The following is a 17,014-nucleotide window of genomic DNA, read 5'->3' on the forward strand; positions in this document are numbered from 1 at the left end:
GATCATCTATATTTTTTGAGGCAAAAAAATTCCAAAAACTGAGCAAATAAATAGATAGATACCTGTTTGGACCAATCATCTTACCTGAAGAGTCCTTGTTTAAACAGATAAGCACTAATATGACCCCCTTCTAGATATCGGATTTCACAGCCGGGCCAAATTTCTTGTAGACTTCGAACTCCTGTTCGTGGAATATAAGCATCTTCTTTGGCTTGCACCACTATAATAAGGCTTGGATCAACTGGAACTAGGGATAGAATTTTAAAAGATGCAACATATATATACTTTTAAAAAGCTCTAAGACTTTTGTACAAATAATATTAATCATATTAGAAAATGAAATACACCTGACAGCACACTAAGCAAAACATCTGTCAAACAAACCTTTTTATTTTTTTAATTTTTATTTCTTTTTATTCTTTTAAAGATTTTATTTATTTATTCATTACAGACACAGCGAGAGAGAGTGGCAGAGACACAGGCAGAGGGAGAAGAAGCAGGCTCCATGCAGGGAGCCTGACGTGGGACTCAATCCCAGATCTCCAGGATCATACCCTGGGCTGAAGGCGGCGCCAAACTGCTGAGCCATAAGGGCTGCCCCAAACAAATATTTAAAAAGATTTATTTATTTACTTATTTATTTGAGAGAGAGAGGGAGGGAGAGCACATGTACTAGCAACTGAGCTAGTGGGAGAAGAGGCAGAGGGAAAAGCAAACTCCCCTTTGAGCAGAGTCTGATGTGGGGCTCGATCCCAGGACCCTGAGATCACAACCTGAACTGAAGGCAGCTGCTTAACCAACTGAGCTATCCAGATACCCCTAAAACTTTTTGATTAAGTTAAAAATCAACTATAATATAATACCATAACATTTATCTCTAATACAATGAGATGAATACTTTTAAGAAGATACACAATCTATTTTTAATTAATTAATTAGATGTTTTTAGATTTTTTTTTTAAGATTTATTTATTTATTTATTTATGATAGACATAGAGAGAGAAAGAGAGGCAGAGACACAGGAGGAAGGAGAAGCAGGCTCCATGCACCGGAAGCCCGACGTGGGACTCGATCCCGGGACTCCAGGATCGCGCCCTGGGCCAAAGGCAGGCGCTAAACCGCTGAGCCACCCAGGGATCCCCTGTTTTTAGATTTTCATGGATAAAATATGATACAGTTAAATAACCAACTTATTCTGGAAAATACATTCTAGAGCCAACAATAGACATACTCTTGAAAATAGGAAATTATTTTGTAAAGCAACCTTAAAAATATTTCAAAAGTTTTTACACATCAGCATTTTTTTTTTATTTATTCTTTTTTAATTTTTATTTTTTTTTATTTTTTCACATCAGCATTTTTAATTTCAATATAAAAATTGGTACCTGAGAAATTTGCCACATGAGTACATTCATCCATGACTCCTTTCATGAATATTAAAGATTCTTTCTGAAGATTGTTTCTTCTTTGTTCTTTACTAAGTAGGTGATATGACTGTGGATTGCAACTTGTATAATTACTTTTGTTGGTTGGAAGTGTTTGATTGAAGGATTCCATCTTAGAGGTGTCTTGCAGTAAGAGTCCTTCTGATGTGGCACTGATAGATGTTTTACTAGATTTATGGCACTCACTAGGTTTTTGGGATACAACTTGGTCTGTCATATCTAAATTTAAAGTTCTAGAAACCAGATTAAGGTTAGTTAGCTTGTCTGTGCTGATAGGGAAGCGTTTCACAAACTCTTGTCCCATTTTGAAAGAATCTGTCTGAATATACAAAAGAAAACATCATTTAGTATAAAATACATTTTATTTAAGAACCTTGTTAAAGACAAAACACAAATGTCCACCAATGGATAAATGAATAAATAAAATGTAGTACATACATATAATGGATTATCATATAATCTTTTTTTATTATTTTTTTTTATTAATTTATGATAGTCACATAGAGAGAGAGAGAGAGAGGCAGAGACACAGGCAGAGGGAGAAGCAGGCTCCATGCACCGGGAACCCGACGTGGGATTCGATCCCGGGTCTCCAGGATCGCGCCCTGGGCCAAAGGCAGGCGTGAAACCGCTGCACCACCCAGGGATCCTGATTATCACATAATCTTAAAAGGGAGTGAAACTCTGATACATACTATGACATGGACGAACTTTGAAGACATGGTAAATGAATAAGCCAGACACCAAGGACAAATACTGTATGATTCCAACTTTTATAAGGTACCTAGAGTAGTCAAATTCATAGAGACAGAGAGTTGAGTGGGAATTACCAGGGGCTGAAAGGAGGCGGCAACAAAGAGTTACTGTTTAATGGGTACAGAATTTCAGTTTAGTGAAATGAAAAAGTTCTGGAGATGGACTGCAGTGATGATGTACAGAGGTGATGGTTGCACAACAATGTGAATGCACTTAATAACATCGTGGAGCTGTATGCCAAAAAATGGTTGAAACAGTAAATTTTATGTTGCATATATTTTATTACAACTTAAAAAATAAAGAAAAAAGAGATAAGATTATTCTGAGGACTAGGATAAATAAATGACATACTATATTGCTAAATGTCTCCTATTAAACAGTAAAGGGTATCATTTAGTCTGCATCACATTTTTATTGTTAAGGTTTTGAAATCATGACCTGCCTTCATCTCAGAACTTCCAAAAGCCTTATAAGTGTATCCTGGCAGTACCATATCAGCCACCTCAAATCCCTTTCTCAGGTTAAATGAAGAAGAATTAGAAATTATCAAGGAAAAAAGAACACCTATTAAAATCTCAAAAGTATGTACTCAGTTTAAGGAGTTGTAAGTACAACATAATTTAAGTAAAGATAAACTTTGTTAGGGACTCCTGGGTGGCTCAGTGGTTGAGCGTCTGCCTTTGGCTCAGGGTGTGATTCCAGAGTCCCAGGATCGAGTCCCACTTAGGGCTCCCTGCATGGAGCCTGCTTCTCCCTCTGCCTGTGTTTCTGCCTCTCTCTCTGGGTCTCTCATGAATAAATAAATAAAATTTAAAAAATAAAATAAAAAAATAAACGTTTTTAAATACTAAGGGCAGAGTCAAAAGAAAAAAAATGACAACCTCGGAAAATATATTTGCAACTTATATGACAAAGAGCTAATTTGCTTTATTAAGCGCTAGAAGTGAATACAAAGCTCAAAACCACAATAGAAAAAGTGAGTTAAAAAAAAAAAATGAGGGATCCCTGGGTGGCGCAGCGGTTTGGCGCCTGCCTTTGGCCCAGGGCGCGATCCTGGAGACCCGGGATCGAATCCCACGTCGGGCTCCCGGTGCATGGAGCCTGCTTCTCCCTCTGCCTGTGTCTCTGCCTCTCTCTCTCTCTCTCTATGTGTGACTATCATAAATAAATAAAAAATTAAAAAAAAAATGAGCAAAGGACATGCACATAAAAGTGACCGACAATGAAATATAAATAGCTCTTAAATTTAGAAACATATTCAATTTCACTTATAATTAAGTAAATTAAATAAAAACAATCCCAATTTTCACCTCAGGTTAACAAAAAACAAAACAAAACTTTTAAGTTTGCTAACACACTAAATTTGTGAAATTATGAGGAAACATAAACATGTTCCTACTGGTAGTATAAACTGACATGACTAGAATTAGATAAAATCTAACCACATTACAAGTGCAACATTTCTAGGAATTTATACTTATGAAATGACGTATGTACAAATTTCTTCATTGTAGCACTGTTTATTACTGGTGAAAAATGAGAAACAAACAGGGTACTAGTTAATAAATCATGGAACATCCATCCACATGACTGATTATTATGCAGCAGTAAAAAGAAAAAGGAAACATTTGTGTATAAAAAAAGGTAAGAAAAAAGTTCATATTTCTATTGGTTTGAAAAATTCCTTGAAATATTAATAAACAGTGGGTTATTTATTGAGGGAGATAAGACCTACACAAATTGGGAATAAGGGTAGGACTTGTTTAATTGTATGTCCTTTTATATTTCATGATGTTTCAACTATATGATTATACAATCTCCTTCAAAAATTAAAGAATGAAAAATTGGTTGAAAGCAAGAGAAAAACCAAACCCAACAACATGGCTAACAGAACAAATCACTAAAGTCATCCAGACCAAAGAAATGTAAAAGGGAAAGGAAGTTTAGAAACATTGAGAAATGTAAGATCAAGCACCTCAGAATTACTCATAGTGGTACACCAACAACTTTAATTATTTATTTATTTTAAAGATTTATTTATTTATGATAGACACACAGAGAGAGAGAGAGAGAGGCAGAGACACAGGCAGAGGGAGAAGCAGGCTCCATGCCAGGAGCCTGATGCGGAACTCGAACCCGGGACTCCAGGATCGCGCCCTGGGCCAAAGGCAGGCGCCAAACTGCTGAGCCACCCAGGGATCCCCCATCAACAACTTTAACTGCTTTTGACTGGAAAACAGTTTTAAAAAGAAGGAATAAAGAATAAAAGAATAAAAAAGAAGGAAGCCATCTTGAATTCCTTGACTGCATTACTGTGAACTAGTTCCGAGACAAAAAAAACTTGTATACAACTACCAAGAGTCAGAGGCACAAGAAAGTGCCGGGTAAGACCACACTGCCATTTTAGACAACCAAATTTTTGATTCTCTCTTTAAAAAGATTTTCATATTGAGTTTTCTCATAATTCTCAAATATAGGCATCTTTTTTTATTATATGTACAGGAGGACACAAGGAACTAACTAGCCCGTAGAGGTATTTTGTAACCAAGTACTTAGGCAAGTAATTACCTTTTGAGGTTATACAAGACAGACTTTACAAGAATGAGATTTATAGTAGTATAATTATAAAAAGTCCTAAGAGTAGAGATTCTCTTTTTCTTTCCGAGATTTCTTGAGATTCTCAGTAACTTCCAAAGTGAATGTGTAAAATTTAAAAATTCATAAAAGAACAAAATTCATGAAAGGAATTGACCAATCACCTTAGGAGACCAACAGGGAACCAATACATTATCCTGAAAACTGACAAATTAAGGGAAGAATCAAATATTTATCCTGCCTTTCCTATATGAACTAAACTACTAGGTAACCAAATAATAGATAAGTGCCTTTTTATATAAGCGTTCAAACTAATAAATACAAAAGTATCAGCATTTTGCAGCCCTCCACTAATTAATAGACATAAGCATTAAACATCAATGGAGGCTTACACCACAAAATAGAGACAACCAGACATTATGTGCTTCCTATACTCCTACCAAAGAAATAAAAACTGAATTTAATTGAGCTTCGAGACCCAGCTGCCAACTTCAGGCAATATAGAGCATGGGTGAACGTGCTAAACTGTACCATGAGAATGCAATAAAAAACAGCTAGACTGTGAGAAACTCCACATGTAAATAGCCTAAATTCTTCAATAGATAAATTATAAGGAAAAGGAAAAGAATAGAAGTGAATTTACAGATTAAAAGATACTGAAAAGCACATCAAATAAAAGAATTGTAGTGTCTAAGGATACACATTTGGACAATATAATTATTTTAAAGGTAGAAAAAAGTAATTACTATAAAAATCAGGATAATGATAAATACTGGGGGAGAAGGGCTTTTTAATTAGGACACATGGAAGTGGTTTCTGAGTTAGGTGTTCAATTTCTGTTCCATTGTTCTAAGCCATACATTTGCATTATAGGACTTTTTATATTTGTATTTTATTTTTAAATGAAGAATCTTAGAAACTAAAAAATAGTACTGCTTTTTTTAAAACAAATTCATGATTCTTTTTAAAAATTTTAATCATTAAACATAATCATTTCCCCCCATGTTATGCAAAGATTAAAAATACTTACTCCACAATATTCAAGCATGTGAATAATTTCTTCTTCATAAACTGTCTGTGTATAATACTGCTTTTCCAGCTCTCTCCAATTAATTGATTTACTCAGCACACCCTGAAATAACAAACTCAGTTAAGAACAAATTAGGCCATAAAACATTTTGTCCAATAATTTTATTATTAGTGTGCAGAAAAGAGTAAACATAGCAGGCTTGAAATTTCCTATCTTTAGAAAGTCCTGCTTGCAATGTTAGCCCTTGATAAGAGTCTGGAAACTTAACTAATAAACATTTCCTCACCCCAATATACATCTTCTAAATGATAAAGCGGGTCACTGTGCCTAAACTGCTTGTACCATGTAGTTTCTGCTGAACATGTACTTTCCATCTGGAATTTTGGTACATGTGAGACAGAGGGTGCCTAAGTGACTGACCCCTGAAACTCTGGACTGCCAGGCGCAATTGAGCTTCACTGATGGACATTTTGCACATACTATCACAACCCACTGCTGGATGAATTAAATACATCTTGTGAGATTCCAATGGGAGGTTGTGTTTGATTTCCTTTGGACTTTCCCCATGTGCCTTTTCCCTTTGCTGATTCTGTATTGTATCCTTTTGATATAATAAGTCTTAGTCATGAGTAAGATTCTATGGCAAGTCCTGTGATTCCTTTTAGAGAATCACCAAACCTGGAGGTGGTTTTGGGAACCCCCAAAACAATTACCTTTAATTATATATACCTATCGAAATATTAATTGCAATTAAATTACCGTAGTGAAGACCCCAGATGCTGTGGACCAAGACAAACATGGAATCAACGGCATGGGCTTAGGCCAGTTGGATACTGCTAAGGAAGCCATCTGCAATACGTTTAAGAGTCAGTTAGAGAGCTTCTGTTTAAATTTCTATTCATTAAAATGAAAAGTATTTAATATTAAGCAATAGTCTGGGTGGTAAATGGTGAGATAAGACATGAACACAAAATCTCTAAATACTTGGGGCACCTGGCTGGCTCAGTTGGTAGAACATGGAACCATTGATCTTGGAGTTGTAAGTTTGAGCCTCACAGTGGGTATAGAGATTACTTAAAAATAAAATCTTAAAAAAAAAAAAATTTCTCTAAATACTTACAAGAATGTCTAGTGACCTTCTTAAACTCCCCAAATCATAAATTCAATAACAACATATAACTTCCCTCTTAGAAAATAATACAGTATATTGGAAAATTTTAAGTAATCTCAAGACCCTTCCCAGAGAACTACTTTCCTCGGGGTAAATATAGAGCAAATATGCTGAAATGTAGATGCTAGGCAGCAGGTTAATCATATTCATTACTGAAACGACTTGCTCAGGTACAGCAAAATCACAACATAGCATAAAATCTCAGACCTTTGAGGCTGACTGAACTACAAAGCAGATTACCTAACTGATATAAAGTAATGTAGTGTGTATGTTTAGAAAAGGGAAAAGTTATTTTTGGCTAGAGGAATCAGAGAAGGCTTCATGAAATGGCTTTTAGGGGAAATGAAAGATGAAATTGTCTTCCATATAAAAAAAGACAGTATGATCAAAGGCAATATGGTGAAAAAGTACAAAGACAGGTAGGAAAACAGCCAATATACTTTAGTTTGGCTGGTCAATTGGGACACATGTGGCCAATGGAGGGGGAGATAGTCAGGTTTGGAAGGATTGAATGGTATCAATCTTAGAGTTAGAGGTCCCTTTTGCTCTGTATATAATGGGGAATTAATAAAGAGGTCTGAGCAAAGGAGTGGTGGCATTGTCAAAGAAGTGATACAAGGAAGCTAGAATGATAGTAGTTTCCAGGATTGATTAGAGAGGGTAAGACCTGAGGTAGGAAAACCAGTATAGGAAGTAATTCAGGTGAAAGTTTTAAGACCCCAATCTAGGTCATAACAATGGAAACACTACTAGGTAAAAAAAAAAAAAAAAAAAGAAAAAAAGAAAAAAAGAAATCCTTTTCTACCCTTCAAGTTCACTAATATTTTTTTTTAAATCAGTTTTTGAATACATATATATATATATATATATATGTATAGTTGTTTCTTTTTAAATGTATTGAGTGGCTATATGGCCAGATAACAAACTAGAGCATATTATGAGCCCTTCCTGAACCTACTGCTTCATGGAGAAAACAAATTGCTAGACAAGTAATCATAGTGCAGTGAAAGAAGTACTAATGAGAGATGAAGTAAACTCTGGAGTTAGGATGGGAGTCAGGAAGAGCTTCTCATAGGAAGTAAGCTCTAGACTGGAACCAGAAGGGCAAACTGTGACTTGGCTAGGAATGAAGAGGCCCCTGAGAGATGTCAGCATCTGGCATAGCTAGAGCCCAGGGCAATAGCAAGCCTTTGACAGGTTTTAAGTAGGAAAGAACGGAGATGAGATTTAGGAAAATCACTCTAGTTATGTTATGGAGAAAAACTTAGAAGAAGATTAATGAGAGAAAAAGACGAGAGACAGAGAAACCAATTGGGAGGCCATCTGAGTACACTCTAGAAGACAAAGGTAAAACAAGTTGGTGACACTGGGGATAGAGATAAGATATAAATGAAAAGTATTTTCCAAACTCACTATCTTCACCAATTTAACAGCAAAATAAGGCATTTATACTTGAGATGTGAGAAGTTTTATGAAAAATCAACTTTTAATAAAATATTAATCAATACCTGAGCTATAACTGTGAAGTAATAAAATGTCTCCTTAAATCATACCCAAAAAATCATTGTAATTGGAACAAAAGTTTGAAACCAGTTTCTGCTTTTACCAAAACTAAAATTAATTCCATACCTCAAGTGAATTTTTAAAATAACTACATTCTCTAAATCTTATGAACATAACCATAATTAAATATCAGTTGAAATTAAAAGGCTTACATGTCCTCCCATGGATATTCCAGTCATTCCTAGAGGTCCATAACCCTCTCTCTCTAGCCAGTGCAAGAGAGCTGTAGATTCTAAAACAAGAGCTCCTCCCATCACAAAAAGGTCAGACACGTTTTTTAAGCTGGACCTTCTAGCCTCACAAGACAAAAGAGAAAATTATTTATGTATTTACATTTTAACATATGCAGATTTCAACAGGCAGCAAGATTTCATGTTTTTTTTTTTTTCATGTTTTTCTTTTAAAGGACCAGATAGCTGAGTAAAACAATGAATAAATTGATGGAATTAGAGTGCTAACATTCTACAGTTAATTAAAACTTATCTTTAAAGCTATATCTGCTCTTTATTGAATCTTGATTGAATTTCAATTATTTAACTATTTTTGAAGCCCAGGAATAGTATTTATTTGATAGTGTTCAAAAAAACTGTTAAAAAACCCCATTTATAGTTGTCCCTCCTATTATCACAACATAACTTCAAGCATAAATATTTTTAAAAAGCAATGTAAAAGAATTTGACCTAATATTTATTACTTCTAAAATCTTAAATGTTGCTTATTTTCACAAAATACACAATTTATTAATATAATCAACTGGAAAATTTTGGTTTTTAAAGATTTTATTTATTCATTCATGAGAATACACAGAGAGGAGAGAGAGAGAGAGGCAGGGACACAGGCAGAGGGAGAAGCAGGCTCCATGCAGGGAGCCTGACATGGGACTCGATCCCGGGTCTCCAGGATCATGCCCTGGGCTGCAGGCGGCGCTAAACCACTGAGCCACCGGGGCTGCCTGAAAATTTTGATTTTTTAATTGTACAATTAACATGTTATTATCAGTTTCAGCTGTATACATATATGTATATAGACATACTCATTACTCAGTGCTCACCATGGTAATTGTAGTTACTGGCACTATACAAGGTTATTAAAATGTTCTTGACTATATTCCCTATGGTGTACTTTTCATCTCTATGACTTATTTATTTTATGATTAAAAGTTGGTTGGAAAAGTAATTTTTTATAAAAATACATATTTTGATTAACTTAAAGGCCAATTCAACTAGAATTTTGTCTTTAGAAATTAATTTTACATGTAAGTACATTTCCTCAGAAGCAGCACTTACATAGATCTTTTTAGATTCCAGAACCATTCTTATACAGACATACTTCATTTTATTGTACTTTTGAGATATTGTATTCCTTAGAAATTGAAGGTTTATGGCAACCCTGTGTCGATTAAGTCTATTGGTGCTATTTATTCAACAGCATTTGCTAACTTCATGTCTCAGTCACATTTCAGTAATTTTAAAACTTTTTTGTAATAACAAAAAATACAATAGTATTTGTTATGGTGATCTGTGATGTTATAGTTGTAATTGTTTTGGGGCACCATGGAACTGCAAACTTAATGGACAAATGTGATGTGTGTTCTGATTGCTCCCCTGACTGGCTGTTCACCTCCGTCTCTCTCTCCCACCGTCCTATTCCCCAAAGACATAACCACCTTGAATGTAGGCTAGTTAATACTCCTACAATGGTTTCTGTGAGCAAGTGAAAAGGGGAGTCACATGTCTCTCACTTTAAATCAAAAGCTAGAGGGCCACCTGAGTGGTTTAGTGGTTTAGTAGAGCATGTGACTCTTGATCTTAAGATTGTAAGTTTGAGCCCTATGTTGAGTATTGAGATTACTTAAAATCTTATAAATAAACAAAAAAACAAATAAATAGAAATCAATTTTAGTCTATGTGCTGCCGAAGCGAGCACTAAATAAATAGAAATCAAAAGCTAGAAATGATCAAACTCAGAAAGCAAGGGATATCAAAACCTAAGATAGCCCTCATGCTGCAGTTAGCCAAGCTGTGAATGTAAAGGAAAAGTTCTTGAAGAAAATTAAAAGTACCACTCCAATGAACATACAAAATAGAAAACAAAATAGTTTCCTTGCCAATGTGGAGATAGTTTTACTGGTCTGGATAGAAAATCAAAACAGCCACAATATTCCCTTAAGCCAAAGCCTATTCCAGAGGAAGGCCCTACCTCTCTTCAATTCTTTGAAGGCTGAGGAGGTGAAGATGCTGAAGAACAATTTGAAGCTAAAAGAGGTTGGTTCAAGAGGTTTAAGAAAGAAAGCCATTGGGGCACCTGTGTGGCTCAGTGGTTAAGCGACTAATTTGATTTCAGCTCAGGTCATGATCTCCGGGTCATGAGATTGAGCCCCACTTCAGGCTCCATGCTCAGTGGGGAGTCTGCTTGAGATTCTCTCTCTCTCCTTCTGCTCCTCCCCCAACTCTCACACACACACTCTCTCTCTAAAATAAAATAAATCTTAAAAAGAAGAAGAAAGGAAACCATCTCTATAACAAAGTGCAAGGTGAAGAAGTGCATGCTGATGTGAAAGCTATAGCAAGTTATCCAGAAGATCTAGCTGAGATAAATAATGAGAGTGACTACACTAAACAGATTTTCTTTCTTTCTTTTTCCTTTTTTTTTTTTTTTCTTTTTGCCATCTAGGACTTTCACAGCTGGAGAGGAGATATCAATGCCTGGCTTCAAAGCTTCAAAGAAGGGGCTGTCTTGTTAGAGGCTAATGCAGCTGGTGTCATTAAGTAGAAGCCAGGACTCATTTACCATTTCAAAAATCCTAGGGCTCCTAGTAATTATGCTAAATCTACTATTTCTTGTTCTATGAATGGAACAAACAAAGCTTAGATGACAGTGTATCTCTTGACAACACAGTTTACAAACTATTTTAAGACCACTGTTGAGACTAACAGCTCAGAAAAAAATTCCTACTGCATTGACAATGCATCTAGTTACCCAAGAGCTCTATTGGGGAGTAAAACAAGATTAATGTTTTCAGGCCTGCTAATGCAACATTCATTCTATTGCGCATGGATCAAGGAATAATTTTGACTCTCAAGTCTTATTATTTAAGAACTACATTTCATAAGGCTATAGCTACTATAGATAATGATTTCTCTGATGGATTTGGGCAAAGCTAATTAAAAACCTCGTGGAAAGGGGTCACCATTCTAGATGCCAGTAAGGTCACTTGTGATTCATGAAAAGAGGTCAACATATCAATATTCACAGGAGTTTGAAAGAATCAGATTCCAACCCTCATGGATGACTTTGACTTTCAGTGGAGTAACTGTAGATGTGGTAGAAATAGCAAAGGAACTAGAATCAGAAGTAAAGTCCGAGGATGAGACTGAATTGCTGCAATCTCATGATAAACCTTTAATGGACGAGGAATTGCTTCTTATGGTTGAACAAAAAAATGCTTTCTTGAGATGGAATCTAAACTTGGTAAAGATGCTATGAAAAATTGCTGAGTGACAACAAAGGATTTAAAATATTACATAAACTTAGTTGATAAATCAGTGGCAGGGTTTGAAAGGATGGACTCCAATTTTGAAAGTTCTGTTGAAGGTAAAATGCTATGAAACAGCATCCCATGCTTTAAAGAAATTGTGAAAGGAAGAGTAAATTGATGTGGCAAACTTTGTTATTGTTTTAAGAAATTATCACAGCCACCCAACCTTCAGTAACCACCACTCCTGATCACTCAGTAGCCATCAACATTGAGGTAAGACCCTCCACCAGCAGAGATATGACACTCTGAAAGCTCTGATAATGGTTAGCATTTTTAAGCAATAAAGCTTTTTATTTCATTTTATTTTATTGAAGTATAGTTGACACACAATGTTCCATTAATTTCAGGTGTACAACATAGTGAGTTGACAAGTCTTTATGTTATGCTATGCTCACCACAACTGTACCTATCATCTGTTACCTTATACAATATTATAATACCATTGACTATATTCTCTATGCTGTACCTTTTTATTCCTGTGACTTCTTCATTCCATAACTGGAAGCAATAAAAAATATATTTTTAAAGATCTATTTATTTATTTTAGTGAGAGAGAGGTGGAGGGCAGAAGGAGATGGGGAGCAGATTCCCAGCTGAACAGGGAACCCAACACGGGGCTTGATCCCATGACGCTGAGATTATGACCCAAGCCGAAATCAAGAGTTGAAGGCTCAAATGACTGAGCCACCTAGGCGCCTCAGCAATAAAATATGTTAAAATTAAGGTATGTATTTGTCTTTAGAAATAATGCTATTGTACACTTAGACTATAGTATAAACATAATTTTTATATGCACTGGAAACCAAAAAAAAATTAAGTAGCTTTATTGCAATATTCCCTTTATTGCAGTGGTCTGGAACTGAACCCACAATATCTCCAAGGTATGCCTGTATAGTGATAAAAGACAATACTATCTTATTAGTAAAGCGTCCAAGTTAGAATCTATTTTCAAAATTTAGTTCACATAAAGACATACATAGTTGGCTACTGGATGAAACCTTGTCAAGATGTACAAAAATTCATTTTATCAATGGTTGTTTATTATGTGTATATGTAGAGTGGTTCTGCACAAAGAACCAGGTGCCTGCCATAGGAATGCCAAGTTGTGAAAAACAGAATTCTGGCCCCCAAAGAGCTTATATCCACTGTCCTACCACATCCTCCTCTCAGAGCTCTAAGTCCATAAGGCAGAATTTCTCTCTATGGAAACTCTGTCAAAATAGATCATACATGTGCTTCCTCATAAAAGAGCTCATTATCCTTATATTTGTTTCCTATCCTCATTCCAATGATCTATTTATAATCGCATAATTTCCCTGATTGTTTTGGCCTTGTATGGAACTTTGAATTCTCAGGTATACCTCAGTTTGCTCTTTTATATATAAGTTACTGAGGTGGGGTTCTGGGACAGTAGTTATTTCTAACAGTGAACCCAGTCTCAAAATATTTAAGAATTTTTGATGAAAATAGGCATAAGAGGCCTTTTAAAAAGTCAGATAAAAATAATTTAAATTACAAGCCATTTCCTATGATGAATTATTTGAAAAACTCAAATATATTGGTGTATTATATCTCTTGGATATATGATATATAATAGTATATTTTATAAACATGATTCTCACATCAATTCTGTGTGGAAGAAACTATATAGTATTTCTACTTTATAAATGAGGTAACAAATACTCAGACCAAGATCAATTATTAAATGGCAAGTTATGATTGTAACCTATGTCTGTGTGACTTAGTCAAAGTCAATCTTTCTGTTAAAACCATGTTGCCTCTAATTATAACCCAATAAACTCTTTTGGGTTTTTAAGCACCAATAGACAGGGTAAAAATGACACACCTAATTCTGAATTCAGAGCTCGGTTCCTGAATAAGAATTCTTTAACTATTTAGCTTGGACATTAATTTTCAGATTTCACAAAGTTTATTCATATATGTATATTTATACATATATATATAAATGTATACATATGAAAAAATACATTTATACATTTAAAAAAAAAGTAGCCTCCAAGCCTAGATGGAGCCTAATGTGGGGCTTGAATTCACAACCTTGAGAGCAAGACCAGCTGAGATCAAGAGTCAGATCCTTAACCGACTGAGCCACCCATATGCCCCTCACTAAGTTTATTCTAAACTATCCTCCAAAGTTATAGCTTTGCTTCCAACCCATCTCACTTTCATCTGTACCTCTTCCATGTCATGACCACAGAGAACATGTGACTTCTAAATCTACCTTTCCAGAACTTTATAACTACCTACTTAACTTTTCCACCTGTAAGTCTAATAACATCACTAATTTAACACATACGAGTCAGAACTTTTGATTTACCAACAATATCCAATTTATCAACAAGTCTTATTTCAACTTCAAAATTATATCTCAAATCCATTAGAACTTCTTTCCATCTTTACTGCCACTACCTTAAAGTTGCTTTCTTCCCCTGCATTGTTGCAGTAGCTTTCTATTTAATTTTCTGCTGCTGCTCTTGTCTTAGTAAGCCAAAATGAGCCTTTAAAAACACAAATCAGGGATCCCTGGGTGGCGCACTGGTTTAGCGCCTGCCTTTGGCCCAGGGCGTGATCCTGGAGACCTGGGATCGAATCCCACGTCGGGCTCCCGGTGCATGGAGCCTGCTTCTCCCTCTGCCTATGTCTCTGCCTCTCTCTCTCTCTCTCTCTCTCTCTGTGACTATCATAAATAAATAAAAATTAAAAAAAAAGATTTATATAAAAAAAAAACACAAATCAAGTCCTCCAAAGTTTTACAACTGTACTTACAGTAAAACTCGAATCACATGGCTCTTCATAAATCTGGCCCTTGCCTACATTTCTGACCTTATATTAACTCTCCTATTTCATGCTTATAACAGGCTTTTCATTTATTCACCCTCTCTTCCTCAAGGTCTTCACCTTGGTGGCTCCTTCTCATATCATGTCCTTATAGCTAATACTACTTCAACCCTGCAGCTACCCTCTATTATTCTTCACTTGATTGCCCTGCTTTATTTTCTTCATGGCATTGATAAATATCCAAAATCATCTTATTTATTTTTATCTCTCATCCTAGAATGTAAGCTCTATGACAGTAAAGACCTTGTCTTTTTGTTGCTATCTTTCCAATGTCTTAGATCAAACATTTATTGAATGAATTAAAACCAAAAACAATATAGATTATGGAAATACAAAAAAATTGCCTTCAAAGTTCATTATTTTAAAAGACCAAAAAGAGATTATCTTCAGATTACCTCTACCATAAATTGTAAGAAGATTGGTGTTTTATTTCATGAAGTAAATGTACTTTAAGAAGGAAAATGTATGAAACATTTCTTCAATTACCATTTTACAAATAAAATATATCTTCCAGAGGCCTACTAAAAATTTCTCTTATCAAACATTTTAAGTGAAAAAGTTTAAAATAAAAATTTAAGTCAACATTCCTACTATAGTTTTACAACAGAATTATTTCCCCAAATAACATTTGCATGTTAAACTTAAAAATGATTAACTGAAGACTAACAAAAATTTTAATACTGCTGAAAATTTGGTATAAAGACTACAAAAGTGAAGGTGACATATACTTACATTTGGTCCTTGGGTTTCCTGCAGCCATTTAAGAATGTGGGTCAAAGAGAAAGTTTTAAAATAATTAAATACAGTCTGTGTCTTAAACACATTAACTTAAGCAAATTAGTTATATTTGTACACAATTTGATACTGAAATAATTATTTTCTAGTTATCTCAAATAGGCTGTTTTGTTGGAGTTCTCAGGTTTTTCAACTTATTTTTCTATTTTCTTTTTAAAAACATCTTTATTGATGACACATACCATACAATTCACCCATTTTAAGGGTACAGTTTAATATGTTTAGTATATCCAGAGTTGTGCAATCTTCAACTTAATTTTTAAAATGAAGGTTTTTTTCATGTTTATATGTTGATTACAGAAAATCTAGAAAATACAGAAAAGCATATTAGAAGAAGAACTACTTCATCTACAGACAACCATATTCATATTTTGGTGTTATTTCCAGTATTTTTTCCTTATGCACAGTTTTTTTTAGATTGATTTTCTATTTTTAGGTTTTTTGCTTATCTATGTCATACCATAGAGTTTTGTTTTTGAATTTTGCATATTTTTCATACATTATTGTAAACTTTTTAATAATAACCATTAAAATTTACTGAATGTCTGTTATTTACCAGGCATTCTAGACAGTATTAACTACTTAATACTTAGAGTGACCTCAGAGATTATTCCCATTTACCAATGAAAAATTGAGGTACTAAAAGGTTAAGTAACAGGTCTGAGGTTATACAAATGGTAAGTGGTAGAGCAAAAAACATAATTAACTGTATAACATTCTAATATTATGAGCCACAATTTACTCAACCATTTTTTTATTGTTAGACATTTAAGCTATTCCTAATATCTTACTATTATAAATAAAGCTATATGAGTATCTTTTCTCTTTTCTATTACTTTCTCTTTTGTTTTTGTTTTTTTTTTTTTAATGGGGAGAGGGGCAGAGGGAGAAGGTGAGAGAGAATCTTAAGTAGGCTCTATGCACAGTGCAGAGTCCAATGCAGGGCTCAATCTTATAACCCTGAGAGCATGACCTGAGCTGAAATCGAGTTGGATGCTTAATAGACTGAACCACCTATGCACCCCCCCCTTTCCTTTGTATTTTGTCCTTAGAATAAATTTCCAAGAATCAAAATCACTGTCAAAAGACATAACATTTTTTAAGGCTCCTGATACATATGGTAAAAATGCTTTCCCAAAGTATTAAACTGGTTTTCATAGCCAATAGTAATAAGAGTGCCTATTTGTTTTTACAATAGCCTCACAACTATAGTGTTTTATTTTTAAAATATTTGGTAATGTTGCTTTAGCTTTGCATTTCTC

General features: G+C 34.6%; 2 protein-coding genes across 19 annotated transcripts in view; one reads left to right on the forward strand and one right to left on the reverse strand.

Annotated features, from left to right (window-relative positions):
• The window catches only part of MFSD8 (major facilitator superfamily domain containing 8), a 126,381-nt gene that overhangs the window by 35,414 nt on the left and 73,953 nt on the right, over positions 1-17,014 (forward strand). For 3 of the 10 annotated variants that reach the window (XM_072788452.1, XM_072788449.1, XM_072788454.1), the window contains 2 exons: positions 11,234-12,311; positions 12,646-12,822. The exons of 3 other annotated variants lie outside the window; for them this stretch is intronic. In XM_072788452.1, coding sequence (XP_072644553.1) covers positions 12,809-12,822 — 14 coding nt within the window. In that variant the 5' untranslated portion in view covers positions 11,234-12,311; positions 12,646-12,808. Of the gene's footprint in view, positions 1-3,715; positions 3,846-11,233; positions 12,312-12,645; positions 12,823-17,014 lie in introns of all 10 variants that reach the window. 4 more of the 10 variants (XM_072788450.1, XM_072788453.1, XM_072788451.1 and 1 more) reach the window with 2 other exon arrangements.
• Positions 1-17,014, reverse strand: part of ABHD18 (abhydrolase domain containing 18) — a 46,224-nt gene that overhangs the window by 4,265 nt on the left and 24,945 nt on the right. For 4 of the 9 annotated variants that reach the window (XM_072788465.1, XM_072788464.1, XM_072788467.1 and 1 more), the window contains 6 exons: positions 15,690-15,715; positions 8,713-8,851; positions 6,586-6,675; positions 5,827-5,928; positions 1,386-1,764; positions 85-247 (listed from right to left, as the gene is read on the reverse strand). In XM_072788465.1, coding sequence (XP_072644566.1) covers positions 85-247; positions 1,386-1,764; positions 5,827-5,928; positions 6,586-6,675; positions 8,713-8,851; positions 15,690-15,715 — 899 coding nt within the window. Of the gene's footprint in view, positions 1-84; positions 248-1,385; positions 1,765-5,826; positions 5,929-6,585; positions 6,676-8,712; positions 8,852-15,689; positions 15,716-15,934 lie in introns of all 9 variants that reach the window. The other 5 variants (XM_072788466.1, XM_072788470.1, XM_072788468.1 and 2 more) reach the window with 4 other exon arrangements.

Source organism: Canis lupus, chromosome 20, assembly GCF_048164855.1.
Source record: "Canis lupus baileyi chromosome 20, mCanLup2.hap1, whole genome shotgun sequence".
In the NCBI taxonomy this organism is placed as follows: domain Eukaryota; kingdom Metazoa; phylum Chordata; class Mammalia; order Carnivora; family Canidae; genus Canis; species Canis lupus.